The sequence below is a fragment of the Cottoperca gobio genome, chromosome 15 (assembly GCF_900634415.1).
Source record: "Cottoperca gobio chromosome 15, fCotGob3.1, whole genome shotgun sequence".
Classification (NCBI taxonomy): Eukaryota; Metazoa; Chordata; class Actinopteri; order Perciformes; family Bovichtidae; genus Cottoperca; species Cottoperca gobio.
In genome coordinates, this window is record NC_041369.1 from 21011743 (window position 1) to 21037411 (window position 25669).

Sequence of the window (25669 nt, forward strand, 5' to 3'; positions counted from 1 at the left end):
TTAGAGAAACCTCAGCTTTGAAATCTAGTGTATCGCACCCTCCCCTCACGGCTCTCTAGATGGGATGACTGTCCTACGTTAGCGAAGGTTAACAGCTGAAGGACTTTCTGATTGAATGAGGGTGAAAAAAGTCATCTCAGCAAGTTTGCCAAACAGCTATCTGGGCTAGCGTGTGTGTGAGCGTGCGTGTGCATTAATAGGGGCTTTATGTGTGCTGTTGAATGAATTTAGGGTTTTAAAATCCCTTGTTTGTAATCTTGCCTGTCTGTAGTTGTTTAAAAACAACATACATTATTAGGAAAACATGACACCTGCTGACAGAAAACTATGTTGGTAAAACAATATGAACATTTGTGTTTTTAGAGGACGTTCTGATTGATTCCAAAGCCGTAAACACCGGGCGAGTTACTGTGAAGTAAATATGAATTATGTGCAGCAGGTTTGTTTCAGTTTGTGGACAGACTCGCTCTGCTTTGCCAACAGGGCAGCTGCTTGCCCTTCTGCAGTCGGACACAAGGTTGAAGCCAGTTTAATTAGGAATATCTTGCAGTGCAGTTCACACACACACACACTGGAACACACACACACACACACACAGCTGCTTTCAGAGAGCCTGCTGTGGAGGCTGTTGTGAAGTATAATAAATGAGTACAGTGTCTGATCTCCTGCTGTGTTTAATAAAAGCTTTTGTGCTGATAAATGATTCACTTCTGTGTAATTAAATTATAACTGTGCCGAGGGTGGGAGTGCGTGGATGTTTACATGGATTGAATCGACCCGGAGCGCTCACATCATTAAACTCGAGTGTGGTTATTTACTGATCAGACAAACAGTTTTTCATATTGTCATCTTTTCGTTGACGTGGCGGCAGGTTAATGATCCGAGAAGGAGCCATGTGACCCGAAAGTTTCTGGTTTCAAAATAAACTAAACAGCAGGGGGTAGAAAATCAACAACTGTTCCCCTCGAGCGAGACACTGAACCCTTACCCGTTCCACTCGAGCAGCTTGTTGGCTCACAGCAGAAAGAAGTGGTTTTACGGGGCAGATGTGCGTGTACGTGTGTTACTGCGTCAGTGTGTGATTTAAAGAGCACGCGTGCGCTCTGCGAACCTTCCCGGGACAAATGAAGGTTAAAAACTCATGGCAGTGTTGTGATGCCTCGAGGAACACAGTGACCTCAACACCAGCGCTAGTACAAGTGATCTCACCAAAAACCCCGGGAGCTGCTCCTCCCCTCACCCCCCTCCCTCCATGCTCAGTCTTTCTGTCTTCATCCTCTCATTCGTGTCCCTCTCTGGTTATCTAAATGGTGAATGTCTTATCTGTGCTTCATCACGGCTGTTATTTAATACATTTCCAGCAGCTTTCTGTCCTGTCCCCCCCACCACAGTCGTCGCTCTGTCATCTTGTCAGCCCCCTGCCTCCTCTCTGAATCAAACCGCTGTCTGAGGGCCAAATGCCTGCGTTACATTGCCCCCTGCTGTGCTCAGATGGACACTACAATAAGTCAATCCATCCATTCTCTAAACTGCTTATTGGACTCTCCCAGCATGCATTGGCTGGGCGGTGTGGCGGGGTACACACAGGACAGGTTGTCCGTCACAGAGGCTGGAATTATTATCTAATGTACAATAATCTTATATATCTTACTCACATTCACTCTGCATTGAGTGTTGTTATAACGTCTCTCTGTTGCAGGTGGACACTGAGAATCAGGAGCTGGTCGACGGCTCGCTCATCGACCTTTGCGGTGCGACCTTGCTGTGGCGCACAGCTGAAGGCCTGTCGCGCACTCCCACCCTCAAACACCTGGAGGCGCTGCGGCAGGAGATTAACGCAGCCCGCCCGCAGTGTCCCGTTGGCTTCAACACGCTGGCCTTCCCCTCCATGCGTCGCAAGGACACGCCGGACGAGAAGCAGCCATGGGTCTACCTCCAGTGTGGCCACGTGCACGGCTACCACAACTGGGGCAACCACCGCGAGGAGAGGGAGGGCCGGCAGAGGGAGTGTCCCATGTGCCGGGCTAAAGGGCCGTACGTGCCGCTGTGGTTGGGCTGCGAGGCGGGCTTTTACGTAGACGCCGCCCCGCCCACTCACGCCTTTAACCCCTGCGGCCATGTTTGTTCAGAGAAGACGGCAGCCTTCTGGAGTCAGATCCCGCTGCCACACGGCACACACACCTTCCACGCCGCCTGCCCCTTCTGTGCCCAACAGCTGACTGGTGAGCAGGGCTTCGTCAGACTCATCTTCCAGGGGCCCCTCGACTAGCAGGGCCAACTTCCCAGCATCCTTTGTGCGAGGCCGAGCGGGGAGTTTTGTTAAGACCCTGCGATGGACACGGGGAGCTACACAGATTTGTTTTCTTCCCCTGCAGTTAAGATATAAACTTTTTTCTGGACTTTTTGTCTCATTTTTAAGTGACCTTTGTATTGCTTTTACATGAATGACAACAAAGAGTTCTATATTTTCATGTGAAACCAGAGACTCAAAAACCAAACAGGAAACACTGCTGGGTAAACCTTTTGTTTGTTTCTCGGAAAAGAACTTTCAACAACAGTATTTTTCTAAATTACTAACATACCGTGGTGCACACTTACGGTTTTTATTCATGTTTATTGTTGCAATATACATCTGTGTACATCTCTTAGAGCTAATTTAAACAAAGATGTTTATTTATGGCCCAGGAACCATCGCTTCATCTGTCAGATATGCCTAACTTCAGTACTATTTAGCATTTTAATTTTAAAATACAGTTTATTGTTAATCAGATATAAAGTTTCTAGATGTGTTCTGAGGGTTTTGTTCTGTGTCTTCCCCGATGTCGCCCCTCAGATCTGTTTGTCGTATTTATACACCCCGTCCTCTGGCGTGCTCTCACTTTGTGTGTTAACCCCTCAGTAAAACTTCTCGCCTTTTCACATTCAAAGCAATAGATTTGGAATGGAAACCTCCTAAAGCATTATGGGAAACTGAGTCTTCTAAGCGTCTGTGAAACACTCAGGCAGCCTGAATGCACTGCTCCCTCCCTTTAAAGTCCAACTGACACTCTTCTGTGGGTGAGTGAATCTTGTCTGATCACAGGTTAGCCATGATACCGCAGCTATGTAGCTAACAAACAAACACACACACACACACACACACACACACACACACACACACACACACACACACACACACACACACCCGACCTAGTCCTAAACTTTTTATTGTATTAAAAATGGACAGGAACTTGCACACAGAAACTTATTGTACAAAAATAACCAAACAGATGTTATAAAAAATAACAAAGTGCTGCTTATTCCTTATTCTGCGTGTCTGCTGTGATGTTTGGGGCTCACCTGCACAGTTACAGCACCAATGATGTTATTTTACAGTATTCTGATCAGTATTACTAAAACATTATTTATGCTCTTATAACTTTTGGCACCTTATAAAATCCTGACTGTTTGAACATTTAAATGAAATGAAACTGCTGCTGTTAGAGCCTGATAATGATGCGCGTTTTATTTTGAAAAACGCTGATTTACCATTTCAGGCATGAATTTAAATAATCGTCATGATCTGTGAGAACTTCATCATTGTAATGTGCTTCTCTCGCTCACCTGAATTGTAACCGTGCAGGAAGTCCCATCCATCTGAACACATTCAAGAAAAAGACAACTGTTGGTACACAGAAACACACGCACGGCTTCAAGCTACACAATCCTCTGTGTGTGTGTGTGTGTGTGTGTCTGTGTGTCTGTGTGTGTGTGTACTCATCAGGGCTTCATATTAATGTGTGCTTTCCAAACAGTGGGTTGAAGTACAAAATATCAGGACTGCCTGTTCTTTAATGTGTTTATTTTATAGACGGTTATGTTTAAATCTCATGGCGGTCACGAGGGCTGAACCAGAGCCGCCGTTAACGCCGTCCTAACGAGCTGCTCAACTCAACAGCTTTATTGACTCGTGGTCTCCAACGGATCAGTTTGTGATGAATGTGGTACAAGTGTATCTTGTTTTAAACTCTGTAGACGACCAATAAAACCCTGCCTTTTTTAATTGAATAATAATTCTGTGAGGCGGCCGAACACAGAAGAGAAACTCTTGACTGTCGTCAGGTTAAAGGTCAGATAAAGGTCAACTTAAACTAAGTACTGAATTATTAATAACTTTATATCAAAATCACAAGAGCTATGACTTTATTAAAGGAGTGAAGGGAATGACCGGATGCAAACGAGACGTTAGCGTTCACGGTCGGCTTTGATTTCAAATATAACTTCAATAATTATGTAAGATTTAACTTTAATGACAGCTGTCAACAAGTTATTTAATGTTAATCCACTTATGTACAAATAAGATTCATTTATAATAAAGCTATATATATATGTATATTTGTTTACCACTGAGCGGTGGGACGCGGGGCTTTTTGTATATGTTTCGACCTGCGATTGAGACGCGATCAATTTTGTGTTGATTTACAAAAAGCGCTGCGTCCCACGATGATGTGAACGTCGTAGTGTTCGCACTTACGGAAGGGCAAAGGGCACTTCATGGATGCACAAAACAGAAATATCAACACATATTATTATTATTGTTACGTGTCAACTTTTAAGCCAAAATGAACCACACGTCCTCAGAACAATGAAAATCCAAGCATCTCGTGAGGAAGATCATGTGATACGAGTGAAAGCTTGATTGTAGCTGCTAAATGGACCTTGTGGTTAGATTGTTACGTCACCGACTGACGATATATAAACAGATACGATGTTCGGTAGTGCAGAACCCTCAGACAGAATATGGAGCATGAAGTCCTGATGTTTTGCACTTTATGTGAAACCACAAACACTCCCAGACGGCTGCTGCACACACACACACGCACACACACACACACACACACACACACACACACACACACACACACACACACACACACACAACACATCCTGCATCCAGCTTAGAAACAACACACACTCGTACTGTAGAAACTTCAGAGGCACTTCCAAACACCTTTGTCAGTGTATATATATATGTGTGTGTGTGTGTGAGAGATTGTAATTTATGTGTTCAAGATGATTGTATGTGTGTGTGTTCAGTCAGTGTGTTCATTTGTCTTGCAGTTCGGGTAGAGAGAGAGAGGGGGAGAGGTAGAGAGAGAGAGCGAGGAGGAGAGAGGGGGAGCGGGTTAGAGAGAAGAGGGGGAGATGGAGAGACAGAGAGAGAGGAGGAGGGAGGTAGGTAGAGAGAGGGGGAGAGGGTGTGTTGGTGTACCTCTCTCTCTGCGCCTGTGGTGCTGTCCAGCAGTTTCTCCAGCTCGGTGTGCATAGAGGTCTCCAGCTGCTGCCGCATCATTTCCTGGAACTGAGCCATCCCTCCGTTGGCCACTTCTTTACTGAGACCTGAACGGGAGGTTGTGGAAGACGGGGTTACGGGTTTTACACGGCTGCAACGTACAGGAACACTTCCATGTTCTGGATCGGGCTTCAACTAATTATTATATCATCAGTTTTCATTATTGATTAGTCTGACGATTAATCAATTCATCGTTTGGTCTATAAAATGACAGAAGTGAAATAGTCTATGAGTCCAAGGTGATGTCTTTATATGTCCACAACTTAAAGATATTCAGTTTATTATGATATTAAACAGAGAGAATCAGGAAAGCTTTATATTTGAGACGCTGGAAACAGCATTTTCTGCCATTTTTGCATGAAAAATTGCTTTAACAATCGATCAATAATCAAAATAGTTGGCAATACTTTTTCTGACGGGAGACTAAACGTTGCAATTCTGGATCTTCAAAACAATTCTTACTCATTTCATTCCTTCAAAACCTCGTCTGCCACAGAACAGAGTATAGGGATATTCTTATTCATCTTTAGAATTAGACTGAGTTTATATTTTAGAAGCTGAAAAAAAGTGTAAATATAGCTTTTATTAGCTTATAACACTAAATATGGTCAATATTAACTCTGTGCATAACTCTGACCAATTAGACGGCTTTGACAAAATGACAGAAGTTGTGTTATTATACCTGCAAACAACTTAATTATATTTTATTCTCAACTAGGACGAGGATCTTTGGCCAAACTGGTTCCCTGCTGACAGAGTAAAACATGACATTCATCCTAAAGAGTCCACAACAATACAAAAGCAACCAGAGCAACATTATAGTGCAATGACAACATGCAGGTATGTGGCGGCAAGGTTTGTGTGTGGCTGCCCTTAAAGAGCAATAAGACAAACAGCTTAATGGGACCATTTATTGGAAATATTTTAAAAGTAAGTCAGAAATCGTCAGAGCGTGAGAGAGAGCGTGAGAGAGAGCGTGAGAGAGAGCGTGAGAGACCAGTGCGGTGGTGGTGTCTGATATCTTAAAGATTCCTGTCATTGTGTCTTTCAGAATTCCTCTCATTAGTTAGCAGAGTATTAAAAATAAGCAAACCGGAGTAACTTTAGAATAAGAATACACTTTATTTTAATAAATACATTATTAGAAAATGGGGATTTCTTGCTTTCCTCCGTTTTATAATTATATTAAATTGAATATCTTGGGTTTTGGAGTGACAAAACAAGACTTTTAGAGACATCACCTCGGCCTTTAGGGATTTTTCACTCTTCTTCTGGCAGAAAATAATCAGCTGATTAATCGATAATGAAAATGATTGTTAGTTGAAGCCTTAATTTACATTATAGCAACATTTCACAGTCTGGTTAAGGTTTTGGTTACCTTCAATCAAGGGCACAGGTATGTAAAAACCAGGCGCTAACTCACTGCGGTGATTTAGGTAAATCTAGATTAATGACAGCATTTTAGAAGCTGTATCCTTTTATTATGTCTTGATGGATTAACCAGTTTCTCAATTAATTAATTGTTTAATATGTAACATGTTGAAATTGTCACAATGTCCACACTGTGAAAGCTCTACCTCATAACCCATTTAAAGTATTTACTGATAATCAAAATAACAGTTGATTTGATTGAACAAATCCATTTTAGAAAAAGCATAAAAAACACCTGATGACATTTTTAAAGATCCAAACAAATATTTTAAGTTAATGGTGTTTTTTTTTTTTTACTATTTATCTCCAATGCATTCAAGAGATACAGCATGTATACAAAGGATGATGTAAGGAAAACTATAATGTGCATTTAATAACTCACAGATATCAGAGCATGAAGGCAGTAAGAATGCATTTTAAGATGCTCTGGGAAATGTTTTAAATCCACTATAAAACAGCTATATACAGCTATATCTGGAGGTACATTGTGAGGGTTAAGAGTTGAACACACGCTCCACAACACTGCTTACCTTCCACATAAAGTGCCATGTTATCAGCTGCCATTTCACCAATGCATACAGTGAAATAATCCAAAAACAGAGCTTCAAATTAAATATCCCAGAGAGGATTCACGATGAAAGCAGAGGTGTCATTGGAAGCAAATTAATAATAATTTAAAAAAAAAAGTTTCCTTGGAGGTATGCTAAAAGCAAAGTGTCCATTCGTCCAAAAGGGGTCCACCCTTTGAAGTCCATTCACTGAAGCTGTGAGGATGCGACGTCCTGTCACGTACTCAGACACACATGATACAAAGCAAGCTTGTCTCCCTGATCAGCAGCTCAACGTAGTGAACATAAATGAAGCTGGAACGGGTCTAGCAGGATCCTTTATTGCTTTCGGTGCCTGCCTCTCATTTTTCCTCGACCACGTCACAATCCCCGTCTCAGTGACTCTCCACCTCTGGCTATGTTTTTATTTTCCCCTCGCCTCGCCCTTTGCTGTCATTTTATTACCTCCATTGCCATAAAGACTATTTATTCAGCCAACAAACGTCAATTATTAACCGGTGATATGTCCCGTAGTGACACCATCCGCATGACCTGCCTAGCAGATGCTGTGGGAGTTAATGAATGACGGTATGTACTCACAATTTAGTATTTACAATGCCTTCAGTGAACCCCCTTCACAAGACAACTCAAGTCTCCGGCGGTACCGTGAACACCACACGGGGGGAAAAACGACCGTTTACGATAAAATAAAAACCGTTGGGCTAATCGCTAGCTTGATACGAGCATGAACACCACCATCTTTGGGAGACCTTGATACTAATGTAAAGAGGCACATTTATCACATGTTATTAGATGTAAATACATTTCTTACTGTGTGACTGTGTGATGCTGGCGGACGGGTTGGCCTGGTCCTGCGGGTCTGAAGGACCGCAACAATCCCGCAGAGCAGCACACAAATGTGTTTAGTTTTTTTTTTTAACAGATTTTCACCTTAACACATCGGGCTTCTGTTTCCCTTCGATATCGCTGAAAAGTATTAAAACAAATAACTTTAAAACGTGATTAATTTGAAGGTATTTTACACAACAGTAACATTCCAGGAAGAGGCGTTGCAGATGGCAGCCAATGAAAACGCTGCTTTCCCCGTGACGCAGATTTGACAACCAATAGATTTCTGCAACGTGAAATATCATTCCTGACCATTTCTAATGTTGTAAAATAGAATATACCTCAAAAAAAGGTAAAGTATTCGTTCTGACATTTGTATTTGTATAAGAGCTTTAAAGTACAGTTATTATTTTGTAGTACAACCTTATATTTGCACAGTAGTATCACACTGACTAGGCAGCATTCAACTTTATAATGGATGAATCCTATTAATGTCGCAATAGTGAATGTTTTTAGTAGATTTATCCTTTTTAGTGATATACCTTTTGAATAAACAATGGCACTGAATTTAACTAATTACATATGTTGTATAATCATTTCTCATGCTGTTGGGAGGTGGAAAAAAAGGGGGGGAAATAGAAGATACTGCCCCTGCCTGGTTAAACTGTGACATTGTCTGCACTTTACTTCAATTTATGATGTACAGTGCAATGCTTTATTCATATTAACCGTCAGTGCTGGACAATACAGTTCTATGTAATCAAACCATAGGTTTATGTTATACTATGTCAGGGCTGATACAGAAAGACAGTCACACCTACAGCTGATAAACTTGAACCCTGGACCTTCTTGCTATAAAAAAGACCTCTGTGCCACATAAACCTAAAGTATCCCAACTCCATTGTGCCTATTTGTTCGTCTGTAAAATGACAAACACTTGTAAAACAAACAAATGTAAAACCATAAAAAAAAAACACAAGTACACTGTTTAATGTTTTATTATTTAACTTAGAAGTTATCCATTCCAGTGTTTGAAGACACAGTGTATCAAGGACTATATGTAACAACCATCCATGTTTCACTGACCCCCCCCAGAGAAAAAGTATTGGAAAATAGCTTGTAACAAATTTGCTGGACTTTCAGTAGATACTGTATACTTAAGGTGGAGTTATACTTGTGCGTCGGTTGTAAAGCGCCCCTGCTGTGGGTGTCTCTGTCTTCTGAAAAGGAGACTAATGCTGTGCAATCATTTATAGCCAAAGTAAACAGAAATGTCCGCACTGGTATGGAAAACTTGTACACGAAAGCACAAGTAATCCACACAGGCCAACCTCTGTCTCCATTTGGGATCTCCGTAGCTTCTGTACATTTAAAAAAAAGCGTGCATAGAATTAGCCACTCAACGCACAAGTGTAAATCCAACTTTACACTCATAAACACTGACTCACTCTCTCATACACACACAAAGTAATGCAGGGATTGGGTGGAGTGCTTCATCACAGGCGTGCATCTGGAGTTTTGGATCTGTCTAAGTGTTGGTTGGGTGGCCTGGTAGGGTCTAGTCATACTCCCAGGAAAGTCACAGCTGTGTCTCTCTCCTCAATCAGCTCTGCTGCAGTGGCGTCCATCTTTGATTGGGAAAAGTCGTTGATTGTCAGGCCCTCCACAATCTTCCAGGACTTCCCCTGAGGAAACAAAATACTTTCATAAGTTTTGTATTATGGAACATGTGCTTCAGACAGACACAATGTATATTAAGGCTAGCCGTTAGCTGAACTCTAAACATAATGAAGGCTGCTAGAGGAGTGAACACAAGATTAGATCCGTCTCACCTTGATCTGGACAGGGAATGAGTAGATGAGGTCTTCTGGGACTCCATACCGGTTACCAGAGGAGTAAACACCCATGGAGATGAACTCACCCTGAAAGAAAATGTGTTAACAGTTAACTTTACAATTTCACATATGTTACCTGTCAGATATCAAAGTAACAAGACTGTACCTTCTTCTACCACAAAGAACATCAGAAGTACAAACATGGACCGAAAAGAAACTGCATCTTACTTGTGAGCACAAACATGCATACCCGTGGTTTGTGCAATTGTGTGCACAAACTGTATTTTAACTTTCTTGGTTACTACAACTATAATTTGAATCGGTAGGTGTGTTGTCTTCAAAAGAAGCGTACGCACTCAGTGAAACTAACAACCCGTTTACAGAGTAATAGCCACTTCTTGACAGAATGTGGTAACAGGCAGACGTTCCCACATCATAACTGCAGTATAAATAAATACGGAGTTTACCTCGGGGGTGCCTGACCAGATGTCTCTCATGTGGTCACAGATGGCCTTGGCTGCAGACATGGCACTGGACAGCTTCCTGGCCTTGATGACTGCAGCGCCTCTCTGCTGCACCGTCTGCAATACAAGAACATTACATAAAAAGTGGCAGTCAAAGGGAATGTGAGCAGAACATCTGAACATATAACATATATAGCTTTAATTATTTGATATAAGGAAAATCCTCCAAGAATTTTTCCTATAAATGTGAAAAAGTATTTGACTGTATGTGCACATTTGATGCACTTTAGCAGACCTGGAGTATCATTTTCCAATAACGTGCATTTTTTGAGCAGCTGACACAGAAAGCGTGTAGAGATACAGTAAATATTCTAACTCACAGCGATGAAATCTCCTTTAAGCCAGGTATCATCCTTGACAGCCTCAAAGCAGGCGAGCTCGCTACCAGACATGTTGACCAAGCAGTGATGCACGTCTGGGTACTGGGTGGACGAGTGGTTGCCCCAGATGATCACATTCTTCACATGGGTGGCAGGAACGCCACAGCGCATCGCCACCTACAGGACCGCAACGCAAATTCAGGTTTCACGATCAGTTTAGACAGAGAACCGACAATGTGGTAGCTAAAAAGTCTGCGACTCTTAACTTGTAAAGAAAAGTGTGCAAGGACAAAAGGGAGTCTAAAGGAACGCACCTGAGAGCGAGCTCTGTTGTGGTCCAGACGAGTGAGGCAGGAGAAGTTCTCTTTGGGGATGGAGGGAGCAGACTTGGCTGCAATCAGACAGTTGGTGTTGGCAGGGTTTCCTACAACCAGCACCTGAAAACACACACACACACACACACACACACACACACTTTAAAATACAACCAGAGTGATTCCTCTGATCTAACGAATAGTCCTCTGTACTTGGTTGGGATAGAGTTGCAGCTGTAGGTGTAGGCTGACATCTTATTCTTACCAGATCTGATTTACAAGTGTGACGGCCCCTGCTGAACCTGTCTTGTGTCAGTCACTGTGTTGTATGTCTTTAAGGTGTCAGTGGTGATGACAGTGTCCGTCTGATCTGGAGCCCCTTGGCGCAGCGCACCTCAGGACCATAAAAGGGCAGCCTCCGCGATGCTGCGGTCTCTCCCTCCCCCTGGAAAACCTGTTGTTTTGGCGTTGTATTGTGTTTGCATAAACTTGCTTCGCAACTTATGTCCTGTTTGGCAAATAAACCGCTTATATATTTATATTGGCATTTGGTGTCCACATCGTCCGTTTGTCCTGCCCTAGAGCCGGGGTTGTGACAAATTGGGGGCTCGTTCCGTGTTGTAAAAGGTGGCAAGTGGTCCACTGAGGATCAGAGCGAGATGCATGAAGTTGGTGTGCGTCCTTTTGATATCAATAATTTGCGTTTGTTGCCGCACTTTAATGAGAGGGACCCAGATGTGTGTTTTGCATTGTTTGAGCGAGCTGCTAGGGACTGGCCTGATGCGGACTGTGCTCCAGTGCGTCCTTACAGGAAAAGAGCAAGAAGCATATTCGCCGTTGAGTTTAGAGGATGTCTCCCTAGCTATGTAAAAATAACAACTGCCGTGCTTAAGGCATATGAGCTTGTACCAGAGGCTTATCGCCAGCGTTTCAGGTCTTGGGAGAGAAGAAGTGGTCAGACGTATGTGGAATTTGCGAGAGGTCTGACACCTCACTTTCACCTCACACGTTGGTTAACAGCCCTTGAAATCGTTAATTTTAATGATTTATGCGAGTTGGTGATTTTGGAGCAGTTTAAAAACTTGCTTCCTGGTTGAGTGGCCTGCCTACATTACTGAGAAGGAGGATGCCACTGCTGCTGATGCTGCTGCGTCAGCAGATGAATATGTGCTGCTCCGTAAGGGTTCTTTTCGAGAGCGCACGGTGCGTGATGACGTTGGCTGGAGAGGGAGTAAGTCTGACGCTACATTTGATCCCACACGGTCTTGGAGGTCTGGTTCGTTTAAATCTGAAACCAAAACTCGAGGAAGTTTTGATAAGAGTAAATCATGCAACCATCGTCACGAGGCAGGACACTGGAAGGCAGAATGTCCTTTGTTACAGTCGAGGAATAAGAGTATGAGACCTGATGTTAACCCTGCTGCGTTCGTTGCGCCTGTGAGTACAACTGATGTCTCTGAGGTCCTTACCACTTGTTCTTGTGAGCCTGACGTTTTGGCTGCGTATGAAGTGGTGTTGTGTCGCTGGCAGGAAGTGAGGTTAAAATAGCGATAAAGATCGTGAGGGATACAGGGGCCTATGACTCGTACATAGTGGACTCTGTGTTGCCTTCATCAGCAGAAACTGACGTCGGTGAACGTATTCTCTCGTGGGATAGGATTAACAATTTTGCCTATTCCTTTATATAAAATGATCCTTGACTGCGAGCTTGTGCAGGGTGAGGGTGCTGTGGGGGTTCGGCCGGCGTTGCCCATTGAAGGGGTTCACTTTATTTTGGGCAACAGGTTGGCTGGTAGCCGTGTGTGGGCTGACACTCCTCCCTCACCTGTGGTTACACTCTGTCCTGTGGATGCTACTTCTGATGAGAGGAGGTTCCTGCTGAACCTGTCTTGTGTCAGTCACTGTGTTGTATGTCTTTAAGGTGTCAGTGGAGCTGATGACAGTGTCCGTCTGATCTGGAGCACCTGGGCGCAGCGCACCTCACGACCATAAAAGGGCAGCCTCTGCGATGCTGCGGTCTCTCCCTGCCTGAGCCAGGAAAACCTGTTGTTTTGGCGTTGTATTGTGTTTGCATACACTTGCTTCGCAACGTATGTCCTGTTTGGCAAATAAACCGCTTATATATTTATATTGGCATTTGGTGTCCTCATCGTCCGTTTGTCCTGCCCTAGAGCCGGGGTTGTGACACAAGCCAACTTGAAATATGCTTTATATGATAACAATGGACTATAGAGAGCTTTGCTACACTCTTGAAAACAATGTAAAAGAAACTATTTAGCCTGAAGCAGAATAGTTTCACCTTAACAGTCAGTAAATTTGCATGTCAGTGAATGTCTGTGTCAGTACCTTCACAGTTTTCTTGGCGTACTTCTCCAGGGCGGCTCCCTGGCTTTTGAAGATGGCCACGTTGGCTTTGAGCAGGTCCTTCCTCTCCATGCCTTCCCTCCTGGGCATGGAGCCCACCAAGATGGCTGCGTCCAGGTCCTTGAAGGCCACCTCCTCCTTGTCAGTGGGGACAATCTCTGTGGAAAGAGAGTCGGAGATATCACTCACTAAACCTACATGATTATTGCTCTTTAGTGCGTTTATTTTGTGCCTAGGTATCAACTGTAATACAGAAACAGGTTCTCAGATGGACTTCCTGAAGTATTGTAGAATTCCAGTTATTCCTCCACTCCCCAAAAAACAAGTACAACACAGCACACAAAGTTTAATTGCTCTATCTGACAAAGCTCAGCTTAAATAGTTTGCAATCATTTGTAATTCATACATGCACACAAGTCTGAGAAATATATTTTGGACATATCCCATGTGTGACCAGCATTGTATTGTATATGGCTGGGCCCATCTCAGTGCATGAAGCGTTGTCTTTGCAGCACAGTTGGTTAATACGGGGGCCTCTCACAGCCCCTGTCCAAACAAAGCAAAGGATAGCACCAATTCAAAAGAAAAATTCCAGGTCACAATGGAGATGGCACATAATGGCGCCTCACGACTGATGTCATGACAGCGGTTACAGTGATGACAACAAAAGTCCTAATAAAAACCAGTGCCTATATTCATCAAGTGTCTGAAAGAAGGAAATAAGTCTTAACATTCTTACAGGGACACATTTGATCCTCCTTTCAATTAGCATTTAAATCTAAATGTATAAGTGAAATGATGTGTGACACGGGAAAATAAATCATTTCAAACAACCTAAAGATGTACAAGATCGTAATAATCAGTTGTTCAGCCTGTACGTGGAGCTTTACAACAACATCCTATAAGAGATTATAGCAAAGCAATAAGCCGCACAGCCGTCAAAGCTAGTGGTGACTGATACTATGGGAAGTGTAGAAATACATCAAGTAGACCGTTGATTTAATTTACAAGTCATACTTGAAAACAAGGAGATACAGTGCAGCTGCAACATTTATTGTTGTAAGAATAGATGAGCTTATTAAGATGCTTAATAAATACAGCTCAGGCTCCCTCCGTTTAAAGTGAGTGTTCGCTCGGTAGCTATGAGCAGAACAGCACACATGTATTCTTCTCTGGGGCGACACCATGCAGAATGTGTGTTCATTCATAAATGTAAAGCACGTTTTTTGTGTGGAGGCCTTTTCTTCATTAAACATGTCGGCATGATGTTGGCACATTCTTGGCCAGAGGCCAGAGTTATGCTTACTGGGGGGGGGGGAATCATAGCATACCTCTAATATCGTCATTATTACTATTAAGCGTGTTACAAGACAATCATCTACAATACCTTTTGATATGTGTAAATTAACAGGAAATCATATACACTACAATATAATAACTCCAAAATAGTTTATACAAAAAGATATGATATATATATATATGATGTTATTTATCGTTTTTAATTGTTACCTCTCAGAAGTGGGAGGGCACAGTCCTGCAGCTCCATGACAACACCCTCCAGGACTGGCAACATGGGTGTAATGTCCAAAAGGAGCAAGACAACTGGCTAACAGAAGGACAAGGGGAAGAAGTAGAATGAATAGTATGAAATTAATAGAAATATGCTGAAATTAAATGTAAAATGTACTTAAAATCATAATTCCCCCTGTATGATGACATGCCAGTGGGGGACTTAGTTGTCTCTGGAACAGAGTGTGATGGCCTAAGCCATGTGGCTCACTGACACGGGCATGTGCCAAGTGGATCAAGTGGTTTCAAAGTTGGACTAAGAGCCTCGGTACAAGATCCATTTCACTGACTTCAAGGACAACCCTGGCTTGTCCCACTGTACATGGAAGAGCAAGTGCAATCTGATCACTTCCCACAGGGGCAACATCTGTTCAATGTCTCCCCCCAGATATGATCTTGAAAACTTGTGACATTCACTGCCTTTTCCTGCGGGTTGTCAGTGTCCTGTGCATGTCTTTTGATACTGACCTTACACTGTTTAATGAGATAAGGGAATTAAGTGTGTTGCGTGAGCATGACAAAGCCCTTCTTTACCTGATCTTTGCCAAAGACATCTCCCTTGGCAATGCTGAACAAGAGGGAATAGGCAATCTGCCCAGCAGCGCCGGTCACCAGAACTCTAATAGGCTCAGACTGCAAGAAACAATGTACAGAACAGGGCTGTTAGCACTATTACCATTGATTTCACTGAGGAGACAGGTGTGGAAGTGACAGTTGAGTTGTCCAGCGCACGTGGGTGCCTGGCTGGGTGTCTATTCTTGTGAACAGGATTTACTAAAGCAGGGGGGGGGGGGGGGGGTCACTTCAAAAATAGACTGTGCTTTCCATACAGTACTCAATGTTGCATAACAAAAGCAGGGTATACTTAGGTTATCAAGTTAATCGCCATCTTACCATTCATTCATTCATTCATTAAATCCCCTAAAATAACAAAACTAGCTATACATGACAAAAGCTTTACATTTTTTATGACACGAGGATTTGACTGAGTTTTTAAATAAATAAAAACTACAAGGGTTTACGCCATCCGGCGAGCCAGACTACAAAGCATCGTTAAAATGTTCACTTTGACAAACTTTACACAACTTTGTGAATCACTCATTGGATTGACATAACTGCAGTTTTATCTGCGTTACACATGCATTATTAAATACATAATAAGCGATGTTTCCGCAGGCATTACTCACCATGTTCACACGGTAGCTTGAACTGCTCTCTCTCCACGTCTCGCTCAACCAGCAGGTCACTCCTTTTTAAGTGCTGAGTAGTTCACGACACTTGTAACCGACTGACGGCAGATGCGAGATCCGGGTAATTGTAGTTGTTGTTACTAGTTAATGTAGTTCTATAACACAAACAAGTTATCCCGTTGAAAGTCAAATAAATCCTGGCTATATGTAATAGTACACTTACTTATGCTATCGAAACAGGCTTTAATATAATATGTTTAATGACCTAGCTGGTTGTATTACAGGCTTCTACAGGATCGCTAATGAGCTAGCGGGTTAGCATAGCCCTTAAAGTACCGCTTGTTGTTGCTTAGCGACCTGTATCCTGCGTTAGCAAAGAGCCACCTAGCATCCCGAGTACTGTTTGTTTGTAACTTTAGCTTTGCCACTCGTTAGGAAGTTAAACTGAGGACCAACGTGTGTAAATAAATGGACTGAACAGCGGCGTTAACATAAGTTATCCATATGCAACGTAACACTAACTGGTTATATGTTATGTTATGTTAATGTTGTTAAGTTTGGATGATGCTAACTACTCGGAGCAAACAGCAACTGACGTTAACGTGTCTTTCATCAACCAACGATAACACCTCTGAAGCTGAGCAACTGAAATAATCAAGGTAAGTTGATGCTAATGAACCTGTCTCACCCCTGTCTGACTGACTGTCTGTCTGTCTGACTGTCTGTCTTCCTCCCTCTCTCCTGTTGTCAAAGCTGTTAATTAAGTGTTTCCAACATCTCTTAATTGTTCCATCAAAATCAAGGTATTTTGTTCTGTTGTTTCAAAGCAGTCTAATATAAATAAATAGATAGATAGGCTATATATATAGATATATATGTTTTATTTCCTACATGTAACATATAATAAGAATGACCAATACAATGAACCGTAAACATATACAGCAAATTCTAAATAAACACAATACATGTCCGAAAAGAAGACTTATTTGGTCCTTCCCCTTTTCTATAACTTAAATAACGGACTTAAATGTTATCATATATACACATAAATCACCTTAATGTTTACCATAATACCTTAGTGTTAATCAAATATCAGAACCCTACTCCTGATCTTTGGTTCTTCAGTAGCAAGAGAGGCGTAAAGTGTTTCTACCATCTTGTTTTGAGTGGCGAGGACCCTTATAGAGGCCCAGCGTTAGGTGAGCGTGGTTATCAATATTTCATGGCCTCATTACACGACTTGAACAAAAAGGAGGAGATGGTGTTACACCTGGCTGTTCTCACAGCGGGCTGCTTGGCTGCCTGCAGGGTTATGACTCTGTGCCTGATTGTGGTTGTAACAGATTAAGTATCGGCGGTTGTGGCATCCTGATTACTGTAGTTTTATAATGTTGGTCTATTCTGTGCACACAACATCTACTGCAGGTCATTCCTCTGTTGCTCTTCTTGAGGTTTCTTCCATCTAATGACAGAGGGTGTCGTATGCTGTACAGATTGTAATATTGTGCTGTATGTATAAAATTGATTTGACTATTTAGGTTCCATTTTTGACTTTTGTAATGGCTGTGTAGTGATTTTGTAGATGTTTTTGTTTGACTCTGATGAAGTGAGATGAACGCCTAAGGTATAACCAAACCAAAGTGGCCGATCAGGTTTGAAACCCTTCCCTTCACACCTTCCTGAGGTCGTAATTGGGAGGAGCAGTGTCTGATAATTTTGTTAAGAGCACGCCCTAGCTATTGTGAATCAATTTATTTTCATTTTGAAATAGAAATTGGTATGCAGGCCACCTGGCACACTATTGCCCGCGGAGCTGTAAGTTTAGTATCACTGGTTTACATCCTTAATTACATCAATGTATTGTTAATTAAATAGAAGCAGACATTACTTAAACAATGAGATAACAGTGATGGAAACAATACACAGCTAATACAATTTTATTATTCTGGTAATTCTGGAGGTTTTATTTATTCTGTTGTTTTGCACTGCATGTTTGATTTAGATTAAATGTTTTTAAGCCTTTATAAGATGATGTTGAATTAGTTTAGATTAATTATTTGTCACTCTTAGTCTCTGTCATCACGTCATAATATTGGCCCAAAATAAAACCAACAATTCTCCATCTAAAGCCCAAAACTGGCCCTAATGTTTAGGTCTCCACCTGCCAGTGACAGGAGCTGACACAGTCTCTTCCTCCTCAAAGCCCTGTGTGTGTGAGAGACGCCTGATTCAGAGATGTTTGAAGCAGCTGCCACAGCCTGGCAGTGTTCCTCTCAGCTCACATTTTAAACCCTTTGTGTGGCAGCATGTCAGTAGTCTATGGTGTCAGTATGGGACAAACAGGTGCTCACAGCTGTGTGTTGGCTGCGTGACATAGTGCTGTATGATCACACTCTGGGTATATTACATTGAATAGAGGGTTGGTGAAAGTTTTTGTCCACTGCCCAGAGAGGTGCAGGATGATTGTTAACCTCTTAACAATGGTTGTTCATAGCTGGCAGTTAGCTAGTAACGTGGTAACCTAAGGAATATCAATTTAACATTACCAGTACGTGATGCTTTTCAACACAATCAAGGTTGCCATCCTGATAAATGAATGGATTCATATGTTTTCCAGGCCTGAAAAGTTATTTTTGTTTAAAGATCCAGTAATTAACATTGTAATGTGAAATGACAGTGTTTCTCCTAGTGACGAGCCCACAGTTAGTTATCACGCAACCCTGCACTTCCTCCTTTTAACTCTTTATTTACTGTGTGATTCATTCTCATCAACCTTAGTTGCATTAGGCAGCTCTGATAAACCCACAGTGTGTCTCTCTGCCCCACAGTGCAGGTAGTAAAGTTAGCAACTAGCCGGTGGACATAGTGGAGCATTTAGCATCTAAAGAGCCAATGGAGGCCAATGCAGAACTAAAAGAAGACTGAATATTGGACTAACTTCTCTCTATACCTGCCACCATCTAGCACAGAGGTCCACCTACCAACAGAGTCCTACTGCTCAGTCTTTATATCTATAGAAATGAAAGCCTGGCTAATACTGTACCTGGTTAAGTGCATGGGAAGAGTTGATTGAGACCCTACTCCATCTATTTCATTCCTCACTATGTATCAATATAGTGCTAACATCATGAAATGTAACTAGAGTTATTGCATAGTAATATTTGTGTATTTAGTATCACCATGGTAAGGTACACATTTGTGTTTACCTCATCTGTATTTCACCTCTGTGACACAAGTTTCCTAAACTTATTTAAATCTAGCTGAGGGAAATGAACAATGTGGTGCTGCATGTTGTCTTTCTCTAAACCTCTTGTGTCGAAATACTTTATGAAAGCGGCAATAGTCAAATCTCTCATTGATTTATTAACCTTTAGCTGTATTGATGTGTTTGGTTCTAGCCTTCATTTAACGTCGCACTATTCCGTATCTTTGAGATCCCAAACTGAGCTTTAAATCTGGGATTGTATCTACTGATTTAGGGCAAGGCGTGCTCTGTTAGAATATTGTTGTTCTTTGAAATATTCATTAGCCTTTCAGTGCCCTCTGCATCAGGTGCAGCCATGAACGTGCATATCCATCAGAGTCACCTAAAATCCCCAAAAGTTTTTATTAAAAGCAGTTCTGACAGTTCTGACTTTACATACGCTCACATTTGAAAGAGTCTGTTGTTGCTGTAACTGTTACTTGACAAGTTAGACTCCAATGTTTATTTTCTTCTCTGGCAGTCTCCACAGTCAGGTTGACATGAGGGGATTAGGGCATACTTCGTCTTTGTAAAAAGGAAATCAGAATGAAACCAAAAACAGCAGCGGCACACATGATAATATCTGGTGCCAGTTTGCCATGCCGGCCTGATCCTCTGTGTGTGTGTGCTGTGAAAACAATCATTGTGGGTGTTTTGTCCCACCCTCCAGGCGAAATCTGGAGCCCCACAAAAGCGAGGGGTGTAGGCAAATCCTAAACTGCACACACATACATACAGACACGTATGGAGCTCGGCAAAGCCTGGGCTTTACACATACATGTGCACACATACAGTACACTCTACAGTCACGCTCTGAGCTGTGGAAATGTTGATAAGTTCATGACAGTGTGAACAGCAGCACATCTCTCTCCCTGTACAATGTCTGTCTCCTCTGCTGACCCCTCTCTCTGTCCTTTGTCCACTCCATCTCTTCTTTTGTTCCCTTGTCATTTCACCTCCCTCACCTCCACCCTTTCTGTCCTATCCTACTTTATCTCCTCCTATTCTGCTCCTCCACTTGTCCCTGCAGAGTGCACCTGAGTGACCCTGCTACGTTGGCAGCTGGGAGGCAGATAGCCAGCACACCCACCGGCCTCAGTATCGCCCTCTTATCTGCCTTGCTAGTCCAAATAGCCCTCACAGTGTACAGGCAGACACGGGGAGATAGTGGGTGCCATTCACACGAGCGCACCCACATAAATAAATAAACAACACACAGACACAACAGATAATTACATCATCGTCACTGCTATCTCCCATCATATTCAACTTTTGTATCCCTGTGCCATCACCCTGTTTACTTTATGACTTATCTGTGTCTCAGCAGTGTCATGTCCCTGTCTTGGATTAGTTGATGAAGCTTTAGATCAGATGCAGCAGATAATTGTTCCTTTTTTGTCCCCTGCACTTTAATGCAGACAGTAGCCGTATTTCAAATGAGCCTACGTGGCCCGGGCCTGTCGTTTGCTGTTACGTGCAGTAACCACATTAATGCACTAGGTGTCAGTGTATGGCTGTCGTTAGCCATTCTTTGATGTCACTTCACATGGCACTTGGAAAGTGGCGTTGATTGATTTTTAGTGAAGACTCTCCAAAAACACTTGTTGCTGCAGCAGAAGTCTTCCCTTGAAGAACTGAGCATATGACTCGAAGGTTGTCAGTTTAAATGATCACGCTGACATTTTGGTAATTATGTGAAGCCGAGTGATTTTAACACCGTGTTGCTTTGTTTACCAGAGGGATGAAGAGAGCGCTCGTAAACGTTTTGCAGGGCTAAACTCATATCTTTAAAATGGTCTTAAAACCTAAAGTACCTTTTCCTCAGATATGGAAACATCTGTAAATGTGCTCACATCCTCAACACATGTGTAGCCATCTCATCTAAGCTCTAGTGCGTGGGTCTTCTTAAAATATGTCACACATTAACGTGAATCCAACATATTATTAGAAAAGATGAATCTGCTTCCTCATGTTTAACATTTACACATGATGAATATAGGAATCTGTCAAAATGTATTATTTGAATAGCTTAGTACTGTATGCACCATAAAAAGGTATGTTTGTACTTCTATATTTATAATGCTCTACAGGAAGAAGCAAACAGAGAAGAGAATATCTAAACCTGGAGCGTTTTGTTGAATATTCAATTTTTTAATAACTCAGTGACTTACGAAATATTTTTCCAGACCCATTTTTCTTTCTACACTAAGCACAGCACATTTTCTGTTGCTGAGCTGAGATATCCTGAATTGGTTGCTTCTAGAAATAGCCTGCAGATCTATTTGAGCTGTTGTTATTGTGCTGCTCTGGCACTTTTAGGACAAGGCCTGGAGGCGTACGAATGTTTCCAATCTGCCTTGATGTACCTACTACCTCTCTGAGGTTCTCTCTCACTGATTGTCTGTGATTGAAACCTGAGAAGGACTTTGTTTCTCGCCAAGTATTGGCTTGCTGTGGGGGGAAAAAAGACTTCCAAGCCCTCAATCAGAAAGAACACAGACCTCTGCAAACACACCAACTTCCTGGCACTGATGCAGAACTATTCAATTAAATCTCATACTATACACACACGCCGAGCCCTCGGAGGTGTGTTTCCTCCTCTGAGCAAGCCTCAACCACACTCTGCCACTCTCTCTCCGTTTACATAGGGAAATGGTCCGTGAAATGGGTTTGATAGAATCAAACTCCATATTAAGACAAATACATATTTCATAGCAGTTGATGGATTGATTGATGGGGCTGTGTCTTCATTTCCTGTGTGCGTCACCGCCAAAAAAGATCTTTATCAGAGACAGTAATATGAAGGATCACGGCTCTGGAGTTGTTAACTTGTCGTGTTGTGACTTTGAATTATCGCTGGTGTGAGTATCTGAGTGTCTTTATGTGTAAATAAATGTGTGAGAATGTGTTTGTGTGCTCCGACAGCACCTTGCCACAAGGGGGCACCGTACTGCCACATGTTGATGTTGTGCGTCTGTCCTAACTGAAAGCTCACTCTCCATTCCCTCTGCTGTTGACAGCAACATACACACTTTTTAAAAAACCCACTGAAGGATTACCAAAAATGCAGCAGCAACAGTGTCCTGGATCCACAGCCAGGGTGAGAGGTGGTTTACGTTTTTTTAATTTGATCAATGCAACTGTTGTTTTAGCATAACAAGGCTGGCTGACAACCCCCCACCCCCAACCCCCCAACCCACCCAACGTAGCCCACTCGCACCACCTTTCATTAACCTCAAAACCCAAATCCATCCAACTGGACCTGTGACGGCAACTCGCTGCCGATGCTGGCGGTCACACCTCTCTGCACAGCCATAATGGGCCGTGGCACAATTGGGGGCCACGTAACCAACAAAATTCCCCGTCCTTCCAAGAGGCCGGTTGCCTGCAAGTTACCAGCAACACCGCTTGTCCCTGTTTGTCTGCACTCACTAAAAGGAAAGAATGTTTTCCCCCACAACATGGCTGTGTGGGGATTAAGGCCCATTCTGAGTGGCCCCGGGTCGTGCGGCAGATGTTAGCCAGGATAGCGCTCGTTGCCGTGCCGACAGTGAGCCGGCGGGATCGGCCCGCCCAGACGACGTTAAGCTTATGTACATGTATGGGAGAGGGTGAGGGGCCTGTCACACATTGGTGGGAAATTTGTCACAGTGGTCACACACTAATTCACCTACACTGTCTCTGATCGTCATCACGCACACACAGAAAGAGCTTCACATGACTCACGCTGGTTGTGTTTGAATGTGTGACATCAGGGCAGAGAGCAAGTATGAGAGGGTCGTCGAGGCCCCTCGGTACCTGACATATTACTAAAATATGTTTATTCATTTCTGATCTCGACTACATCAGGTACATACGCACTATAACAACATACATGTGCGGACGGATCGGCTTCAGTGCCGTCTGTGAGCTGGGATTTGTACAATAGCAACACGTGGGCTTTAAAACCTCATCATCTGTCAGAATCACTTCCTCCCTTCCAGATAATGTTTTAATGGGATGTGTTGCTTTAACTGCTAAGCTCTCAAGTGCTTGTCACACAGAGCCTGTAATAAAGTTGACTAACTGTACAGACGATTCTGTTGTGTTTAAAGTGTTGATTTAACTTTGGGCAGAATTACAAGAAACAATAGTAAGAAATCGGATCACATCTGTACAGTAGATGTATCTTTTCATCCCTGAGACTAATGATGTATGATTGACGATGTTAATACAGATGTACAATGGTGGGCGAGAAGGGGAGAGTCTAAATACATGAAATGAGGAGAAATGGGTTGAATAAAATCCATTTCTAGTAGTAATTTAAAGCCCTTGTTTTGCTGTTTTTCTCATTTCCTGCAGTCAACTGTAAGCATTTATCTAAACGCAGTGAACTCTATGAATTGTAGGCGTGGAGTAAGGTTGTATGATCGTTTGATGTGAAAGACGAGCCTGTTCTCTTTACGTCAGACAGGTCTATCTGCAGGGTGAATGTGTTTAACATGGGGGCCTAGTGCAGGCCCCTGTGGTACTTGTAACCGTCAGGCTCAATGGAAAGAAGATACAGGGTCTGACAAGACATGACTTGACCCAGCGGTAGAGGCAGAGCTCCGCTATTGTCCTGAATAAACAGCAGAAATCAGTGTTGGAGAATTTCCTTCTTCTTCAGTGTGTGTGTGTGTGTGTGCGTGTGAGAGAGATCTGTATGTGTGTGTGTGTGTGTGCGTGTGTGTGTGAGAGAGATCTGTATGTGTGTCTGACAAAGTAAAGGGAACAAGGAACTTCTTCGGGGCAAACGGCACTGACAGAAGCAGTGTGTCAGTGCGTCTTAGTCGGTGGATACAAGTTCCACAATGATTGTACTCTCTTAAGGTTGAATATTGGGCAGGACTGGGCTGTTTTCACGCATGGCTGGGTATTTAGGCGTTCTGACAGATGGAGGAGAGCCAGATGTGTGTGTGCGTGTGTGTGCGTGTGTGTGTGCACAATTGTCTTGTTTTGTGCTTCCATTCTGCTATTTTCAAACCTCAGCAGCAGCTCGACCTCTTACGATAAATAACCGCCTCCACCATGATGGGAAGAACTTCTACCCAATTTGTCTCTTGATATTACAGAGGACCAAACTTTGTTAAAGGGCTTGAGAATCACCCTTGTGTCCTTTTCACAGTGTGTGTACTGTTATGGCATTTGGTTCAGCAGGTAGTAGTGTAGAGACGTGAGAACAAATATGTTCACTCTGTGCTCTAACTAACGAGATAACTGTCTCGCACACGTGCTAAATCCCAAACTTCTCCTTTAAACGTGTGCAGTGTATTTAGCTGCTACTGAAATAAATAGTCCATAGTTGATTGACAGAAAATTAAATTGATGAGTTATATTATTTGTATTTTGTATTTATCAAGTAAAATACCAAACATGTGCAGATTCCTCTCCCATAATGCACTTCTGTTACATAGCGCCTTTCTAGTCGAAGCATTGTCCCCATTCACACACACATTCATACAGACATGTTTGAAAGCCACACCGCCCAAAGATCCGACTACAGTCCTGAAGTGTGATAGACAACTTCCAGGTAAAGAGGAGCTGAGAGTCGACGCTAGAAAGGATGTTATTTTTCCCTCTGGACGGGAGCGTACTGCAGCAGGGGGAGCAGATATCACACCGCCGTCCATCTCTGAGGTCACAGCAAAGGGAACAAACTTCTTGGTCCAAGTGTCATCAATGTTCGACCATGTCAACCTGTCAGAGAGAGAGAAAGAGAGGCAGAGGGAGGCACTGCCTGCTGAGAAATGTCCAAGGTGTCATGGCCTCGTCTGGGAGGTGACAGACGGCGTGTGTGTGAGTGTGTGACGGGGAAATAAAACCCCTGAGAAGTCTAGGGGACGTTCATCGTGACCTTTCATTTTGCCAGGGTCCATCTCGCTCTGTGCATCTGACAACAACTTTAAAGGACCCTTACTTCCTGAGCCCTTGACAGGTGTGTGTGTGTGTGTGTGTGTGTGTGTGTGTGTGTGTGTGTGTGTGTGTGTGTGTGTCTGAAAGTGCATGTGAGGTTGTGTACGCCAATTGTGGAAAGCTTTAACTAAGCTGTATGTTGTATGTGTGTGTACACACTCAAAGATGGAGCCAGATGTTAATATTAGTTTGTAATAAATACATTTTTATACATT

The 25669-nt window shown here is 42.8% G+C and overlaps 3 protein-coding genes across 3 annotated transcripts in view; 2 read left to right on the forward strand and 1 right to left on the reverse strand.

Annotated features, from left to right (window-relative positions):
• The window catches only part of peli1b (pellino E3 ubiquitin protein ligase 1b), a 35048-nt gene extending 29953 nt beyond the window's left edge, over positions 1-5095 (forward strand). Inside the window, exon 7 of the mRNA XM_029449879.1 lies at positions 1700-5095. Coding sequence (XP_029305739.1) covers positions 1700-2269 — 570 coding nt within the window. The 3' untranslated portion in view covers positions 2270-5095. The remainder of the gene's footprint in view (positions 1-1699) is intronic.
• A 4047-nt stretch (positions 5096-9142) lies between these two features.
• mdh1ab (malate dehydrogenase 1Ab, NAD (soluble)) lies at positions 9143-16424 on the reverse strand. The gene is made up of 9 exons (XM_029450244.1): positions 16274-16424; positions 15621-15719; positions 15027-15123; positions 13500-13675; positions 11154-11276; positions 10840-11016; positions 10463-10576; positions 9993-10082; positions 9143-9845 (listed from the first exon to the last, which is right to left on the reverse strand). The coding sequence occupies exons 1-9, from the start codon at positions 16274-16276 to the stop codon at positions 9723-9725; spliced, it is 1002 nt and encodes a 333-aa protein (XP_029306104.1). The 5' UTR covers positions 16277-16424; the 3' UTR covers positions 9143-9722.
• Positions 16425-16455: 31 nt separating this feature from the next.
• wdpcp (WD repeat containing planar cell polarity effector) overlaps positions 16456-25669 on the forward strand; it is a 67828-nt gene continuing 58614 nt past the window's right edge. Inside the window, exon 1 of the mRNA XM_029450251.1 lies at positions 16456-16935. The gene's annotated coding sequence lies outside the window, so the exon portion shown is untranslated. The remainder of the gene's footprint in view (positions 16936-25669) is intronic.